General features: G+C 36.8%; 1 protein-coding gene across 1 annotated transcript; it reads left to right on the top strand.

Moving 5' to 3' along the window:
- Positions 1-304: 304 nt before the first annotated feature.
- LOC104073207 (RNA-binding protein 25) lies at positions 305-6,619 on the top strand (the record flags this gene model as incomplete). The annotated part of the gene is made up of 7 exons (XM_009572903.1): positions 305-378; positions 1,107-1,257; positions 1,612-1,936; positions 2,964-3,238; positions 3,690-3,788; positions 5,055-5,102; positions 6,207-6,619. Coding segments are annotated over 7 exons (1,065 nt in total), but the record flags the coding sequence as incomplete, so codon positions are not given.
- Positions 6,620-7,003: the final 384 nt, after the last annotated feature.

Below are 7,003 nucleotides of genomic sequence, written 5' to 3'. Positions count from 1 at the left end.
GGGTGGGTGGTGTGTGTATTTAAAAACCCTTTGAAATGCTAATAACAGAACAGTAGTCTGCAAATCAGAGACATTATTCCAGTGGACCTAATGGATGTACTGTCTGCTATTGAACGTATGATAGCAAGTTGACATATCCCTGGAAGAGGATGCAATTCCAAAACCTTTCCATTTTCTGTATTTTTAGTTTGAAGCATAGCAGATATTAAATTAATTTACTAATAATATTACTAAGTTTTAAACTCTTGGAAAGAAAACCAGAAATATAATTTCATAACGTTACTTATGTTTCAATTTCTTGCAGGCAAAAGAAGCCAAACGGTTAAAAGAATTCTTAGAAGATTATGATGATGACAGAGATGATCCAAAATACTACAGGTATGTCTTTGTATTGATTCCTAACAAGAAAATCTTCATTGTTTATTTTAACAGAATTGTGGGGTTTATTGGCAGAGGCTTATGGAGCTTGTATTTAAGTGATTATATGGTGATGTAAGGGTCATATAATTATCTAAATTATTTCAGTGTCACTTGATAAGTGCCAGAGGGAAAAGGGAAACTCCTTACTGCTGCTTGTTAATGTTTGGGAGTAGCTGCTCCTTCCTATCACTTAACTTGTGAGTGAGGCGGAGCAGAGGTCAGTATAATGCCAAAATAAGGTAGTGGGAGCAGAGAGAAGGGATCAAGTGTGCCTCTAAAAAAAGTCACTACAAATAAGCTGTAAATTGTACAAAGAAAAAGCTCATTAACTCTGTAAAGGATGAGGAAGATCTTTCATCATGGGACTAACTAAAATTTGCATCAAACTAATCTAGCAGAACTGGTTCTTGTCAAGTGAAAACATATAAAATAATTTGATTCTTTTTCTAAGAAGATTGGCAGTCATGTTCTCTACATCTGGTTAATGTGATGGGGTAAATTCTGTATAGTAATGTAGGGAACTGGTAGGTTAGATTCCTCTGTTACAAAAATGGAGGACACCAGATGCTCTTATGAATCGTATTTTCATTTAGGGGAGAATACATCTGTATCAGGTATTTCTTGTATTGTGGTACAAGGTTCTCATTGGAATGTTCTTTGAAGTACAAAATCCGTATCTTTTGTAGGGGTAGTGCTCTTCAGAAGAGGCTACGAGACAGGGAGAAAGAGATGGAAGCAGATGAACGGGATAGGAAAAGGGAAAAGGAAGAATTAGAAGAAATTAGGCAACGCCTTCTGGCAGAAGGACACCCAGATCCAGATGCAGAACTCCAGAGGGTAAGTAGCTGTTGGTCTGACAGGAGAAAAAGAGCCCTTGGTATTCTAGTAGTATTGTGCAAAACTGTGTAAGAGATCTGATAGTTAATATTTGCTCTTGTTCACTTTTTCTTAAATAGAAGTCCAGAGAAGCAGTAAGAACACTGGAAACAAAAAATAACTTTCCAGATGTATGTTTGGATGAAGTTCGAAAACAAATTTGGATTAATCAGTATTTCTGATTATAATGGCAGTAGTTGCATGTATTCTTGACTAACAGAGACTTCTTTAAGAACCAGAGGATCTTTAGATTCTTTTCAAACAGTGCTGTTTTTGAGAAAGCTGCTTTTTTGCTAATTGTCTGTTTCATTGTAGATGGAGCAGGAGGCTGAGCGGCGTAGGCAGCCACAAATAAAACAGGAGCCAGAGTCTGAGGAGGAAGAGGAAGAAAAGGCAGAAAAAGAGGAAAAAAGAGAAGAGCCGGAGGAAGAGGAGGAGGAGCCTGAACAAAAGCCCTGCCTTAAACCAACTTTACGACCCATTAGTTCTGCCCCATCTGTTTCTTCTGCTAGTGGAAATGCAACCCCTAACACACCTGGTGATGAATCTCCCTGTGGCATTATTATCCCTCATGAAAATTCACCTGATCAACAGCAGCCGGAAGAGCATCGGCCCAAAATAGGACTTAGCCTCAAATTGGGCAAGTTTACATTTTATTTTAATGTTCCATATGGGATCAGAATGAAAAAAATGCCAAGCTGAGTAGCCACACAGTTTTCCAAATATATTGTATGTTTTGACATACTTCTGTCAAGTTGTTGTTATCTAAATGCTCTGCTTGATTTCTCCTATCCAGAAGATACCTTTTATAGATCTCTCTTCCAAAATCTGGAGGGGAAAAAGGGAGGGAAGTTTTGGCACCCTCAAGGCTTAATTTTTCTAGGAATGCTCTGAGCTGGGATTAGTGATTTCCACATGCTTTTTCACCTTAATAGTTCTCTAAATACCTCCTTTAAAACTCATTGCTACTTTTCATTGGTGTAAGTATATGTTAGACTTAAGCCCTAGATACTTCTTATGTTTATTCACAAAGACTCTTTTAAAAGAAGAAAACTGATAATTAGATTATTTTTTCTTCCTCTTAGAGTAGCACAATGAATTGATGACAATTGTGAATGGAACATGAGTGTAGAGTTCTTTAGTACTTTTGCAATTTCCTGGTGTTTTTAAAAAAATTTTTTTCTGAGCAGCAGAACTAAGGATATTTGTATTCCAGAAGGTTTGTGCATTTATTATTTATTATTTCGATTAAATTATACTGGGGCTGCAGTTTGAGCTCACACTGTGTTAGATCTTGAATGAAGAGAGGCTGGTATTAAGCTGATTAACGCTTTTCCTACTGCTAGATTCATTGCAACCTTTCATTTCTGTGCTCTGCCTCTGCTAAGGTTTGAGCTTATGCTATAGTCCTCCCTCAGTGAGGGTGCTAATTGGTTTCAGGGCAGAGAAAGAAGACCCTATTTTTCAAAAATCTTGAATAAACTCAGTTTGAGATCTTTACCTCTTTTGCAATTTTTATAACAGAGTTTGAGAGATTAAAACGCTGATGTTAGGCATTCACAGACATTTATGTAACACATAAACTGATATTCCTCCAGAAATATGTGAACAGCAAACTAGCTTCAGTTGCAGTTTATGAATATGTTATTCTGTCTTTTGGGTGGTAGGTGCCTGCAATAGTCCTAATCAGCCCAATGCTGTAAAACGGAAGAAGCTTGCTGTGGATAGTGTTTTCAATAAATTTGATGACGAAGACAGTGATGATGTGCCGCGGAAAAGGAAGCTTGTTCCCCTGGATTATGGAGAAGAAGATAAAAGCAATATCAAAGGAAGTGTCAATACAGAAGAAAAACGCAAACATATTAAGAGCCTTATTGAGAAGATTCCCACAGCAAAACCAGAGCTCTTTGCTTATCCTCTTGACTGGTCAATTGTGGATTCAGTAAGTTGATTTCTTTTAACCATTTACAAAAAAGCATATTTTTTCCAAATGGTCCTTGGAATTGAATAGAAAAACAATGCTCCTGGGACCCCAGTGGATTGGAGCATCATCATCAAATGGAATGAAACTTGAGTACTGTATTTCTTGTCCATATATAATACTTATTCTGAGTATTCCTGCTTATTTTTGTTTGGTCTCCTGAATTGTTGCTACAAATTGTCTAGCATTTTTATGGAAGGGGGGAAAAAGGTCCTGTAAAAACATGTCTGAATAGCTGTCAGAAATACTTGCAGATGCCAAATCACGAAGGGTTATCTCATTGATAGCAAAATGTATCTTTTTGCTAAACAGTTGTTTGGGTCTTCTAGGTGCCTTTGTGGCAGTATTGTTTTAAGGCAGTAGTTTATGGAAATTATGGTTGTGTTTTTTTTTTTTCCTTTTCTTTTTCCAGACACTAATGGAACGTCGAATTAGACCGTGGATCAACAAGAAAATAATAGAATATATTGGTGAAGAAGAAGCCACGCTAGTTGACTTCGTTTGTTCTAAGGTTAGTATCTTCCACTTCCTTTTGCTACCTACTTAAGCTGCAGCCATGACTGGAGTATCTAACTGAAGGCAGTCTGTTCTTAGCTTCTCTGTAGTCTGTGATACTGGTCAGCAGAGACAGTTGGTGTACTTGGAACCCTAATGTTTTACAAGTTACCTCCTTTAATGCTTATGCACGTGCTAGATGCTCTCTATTATCTGTTAGATAAACATATGGAACTGGATTGAAGAAATGAGCAGTTGACAAGAGCAGCTGTTTTAACTGATAGTTTTATCATTAGATTTCAGAGTTAATATCTCATTGGCCATTAACATTTTTAACTTAAAAATAGGATTTGTGTGAATCCAGGGAAAAAAAGCCAGCAGCTTGATTTTATATACATTTTTTGATTAACTAGATTAACTTCTTAAAAAGCTTTTTAGATGCTGTTGTTGCTTTAATAGTAAGCAAATACTAAGATTTTAGAGTTAGCATTAGAAGTCATTCTGCTATACCTTTTAGCTGCTGCATGACTTGTTTAAACTAAACTCTGTAGCTTCTTCCATCAAATTACAAACTAAATTCTAGTAACTTTTAAAATCTGTCATGACAACTCTATGGCTTTTCATCAATAGGGCATTTCAAAAACTTCAGCTTTCATGGTACTCAGGTTTATAATGGCTTGTCTCACTTTATGTTTTCGGGCTACCGTATGAGAGGCAAAGCAAGTGATAGTTTTGTGGCACAGGTGGTTAGTAGAAAGTGAAGAGCAGAACTTGAATATTTGCCAAGCTTAAATTATATATATTAAAAAAATAAATGCCATTTTCTAGTATGGAAAGAACTTAATTTGGTTCTGAAAAAAAAAAAAATTTGAAATACTTAACAGGCAGATGGAAAATTCAGTTATGAAGAGTGATAGAGGGAGAATTTTGCCTTTGTCTTCCATTAGGAATTCATTGTTGAAGGAAGGGGAGCTTATTCATTAAATTAGGAGAGCTTAATTGGAAATGCAAGAATAGCCAGCAAATATAGGACCTGTTGAATCTCTGGAGCTTCCTGGAACTTGTTCTTCAGTAACTAGCCATAAACTAGCACTCACTGTGATGGAATCTTATGCAGTTTAATACTGATTTTTGCCCTGGCTAATACTGGGAACTAATTAACTGGAAATACTTTTTGCGTGTGCAAAGCATTCAAAATCCTTGAGAAGTAACTGGTTTTTATCCAAAGGTGTTTATATGGTTTACTCTGAGTTTTCAGTCTAAAAACATTTGTTTCTTTCAGGTTATGGCTCACAGCTCACCACAGAGCATACTGGATGATGTTGCCATGGTAAGCAGACATTGTGTAACTGATATACCTTCTACATTATCCTGAAGCTAATAGTCAGTGTGCGAAATAGCAGGAGTCCATAACAGAAATATTTGGCGTTCATAGAACATGCATAGAAAACATGCATTAGATATGAAGGCTGTTTTGATTAAACAGATCATGCTAGCACAGGCATGATTTTGCAGTTACAGCATCTAGGTAGAAATTACTGATCCCTGTTCAGAATTTCTCAGTATTCAGAAATGTGGAACAAAGATTCTGTCCCTACAGTAGAGGTAAGAATCAACAATAACAGAACTGTATCAGAAATATAAACTTTTATTCCTTCTCATTGTTGTAATTGGATTTTTATAACTAGTGGTTTTGTAGGTCTGTTCCTAATTAATGAGCAAAAGGTGATTTTTCTCCAGAAGAGTAAAAGTTCTTTTTTTGCCTGGTGTGGGAAGAGAGAAACTTCATGAAATAATACTACTGTTTCACCATGTTTTCATACACTAAAAGGTGAATAAAAGCTCATTGTTCACTCTCTTCCAATAAGGAAACTTGGAGGCAAAGTTGGTAGGAGCCAGATTCATAGCGGAAGTTAGTAGGTTGTTCTTGGTGTGACTAGTAGGTGACCTGGGGAACTTCCTGAGAGATGCTGTGCATGCTAAAAGTTTGCATGGATTCAGGAAAAGCCTGGATAATAAGTTGAAGGAAGAGAAATCCATCGAGGGATTACTTAATAAATATCCAAGGAAGTTCCAAGCTAAAAATGAGCAGAGACTAGGAGAGAATTAAGGGAAAATACCACACGTGTATGTCCTGTTCTTACATTCTTCCCAAGCCACTTCCCTGCCATTTCTCTGCCTCTTCCCAAACCACTTTTGGAGACTAGGATACTGGTACTTTTATCTCTTAGTGCTCAACAGCTGCATTATACAAGTGTGTAATTAGAGCCTAGTCAAGTCAGGTGATAAATACAGGACAGACAAATTCACTGAAGTTCTATCCAGTGTCTCACTCAAAGGCTTAGCTTGGAGTACACTACCTCCACTTTGTTGTTCTGATGTGTCTGGAACGCCTGACCTAAAAAGTAATCTATAAAATGTGTATTTCTTACAGGTACTAGATGAAGAAGCTGAAGTTTTCATAGTCAAAATGTGGAGGTTGTTGATATACGAGACAGAAGCGAAGAAGATTGGTCTAGTGAAATAAAGCACTCTCCTTGCTTCTAGGGTTCCATTTCAACTTTGGGCTTTTTTTTTCCCCGTCATTCAAAGACTTTGAATTTTCTCTGTTCTCAGAGACTTGAGACCTGTATTTTTTTATTTAGAAAATGTGAATTTTTTTTGTCCTCTGCTTTGAGGCCCCCTTTACCCTTCTCAGTTAGTTATTGGAATCCTGCATTGGTTCTTTTTATAATTCACAAGGTACATTTACCGGTATGTTTTACAAGCTGCAGCTACTGTACACGCTCTCTGGTAATTTTGTTATGTTACTCTGATTCTTGTAAATATTAAGAGAAAAAAAAAAAGCCCGTTTTGCAAAACATTTGCACTTAATGTGGAACTGTATCAGTTACAGATGAAGACAAATGATTTTACTGCAAATCTATCAGCGCTTTTTTTTTTTTTGCATACTCCCCCTCTTTTTATTTAAGGAGTGATCAGAACAGAATTTAAAAATAAGTGGCTTGAGCTGCTTTCACAGAACAGCTTTGTGTGTTCATTTGGTCCCCTCATCTGACTCTGGTAAAGGAGTTCCCTCAGCCTTTTCATTCTGACGTGAACCAGCAGTAGTCTTGGTACTTTGTTGCCAATGTAGAATTACTAATGAAGCTGGGAACTTAATCTCCTGCAGATGCTCAGCTTCTTTCCTAGAAAGTGCAAATTGCAGGAAGTTTTTTATTCTTTGCTCAG

Source organism: Fulmarus glacialis, unplaced genomic scaffold (assembly GCF_000690835.1).
Source record: "Fulmarus glacialis isolate BGI_N327 unplaced genomic scaffold, ASM69083v1 Scaffold11012, whole genome shotgun sequence".
Taxonomy (NCBI): Eukaryota; Metazoa; Chordata; class Aves; order Procellariiformes; family Procellariidae; genus Fulmarus; species Fulmarus glacialis.
Note: the sequence above shows the minus strand (reverse complement) of the source record. Positions and strands in the feature narration are given on the sequence as shown.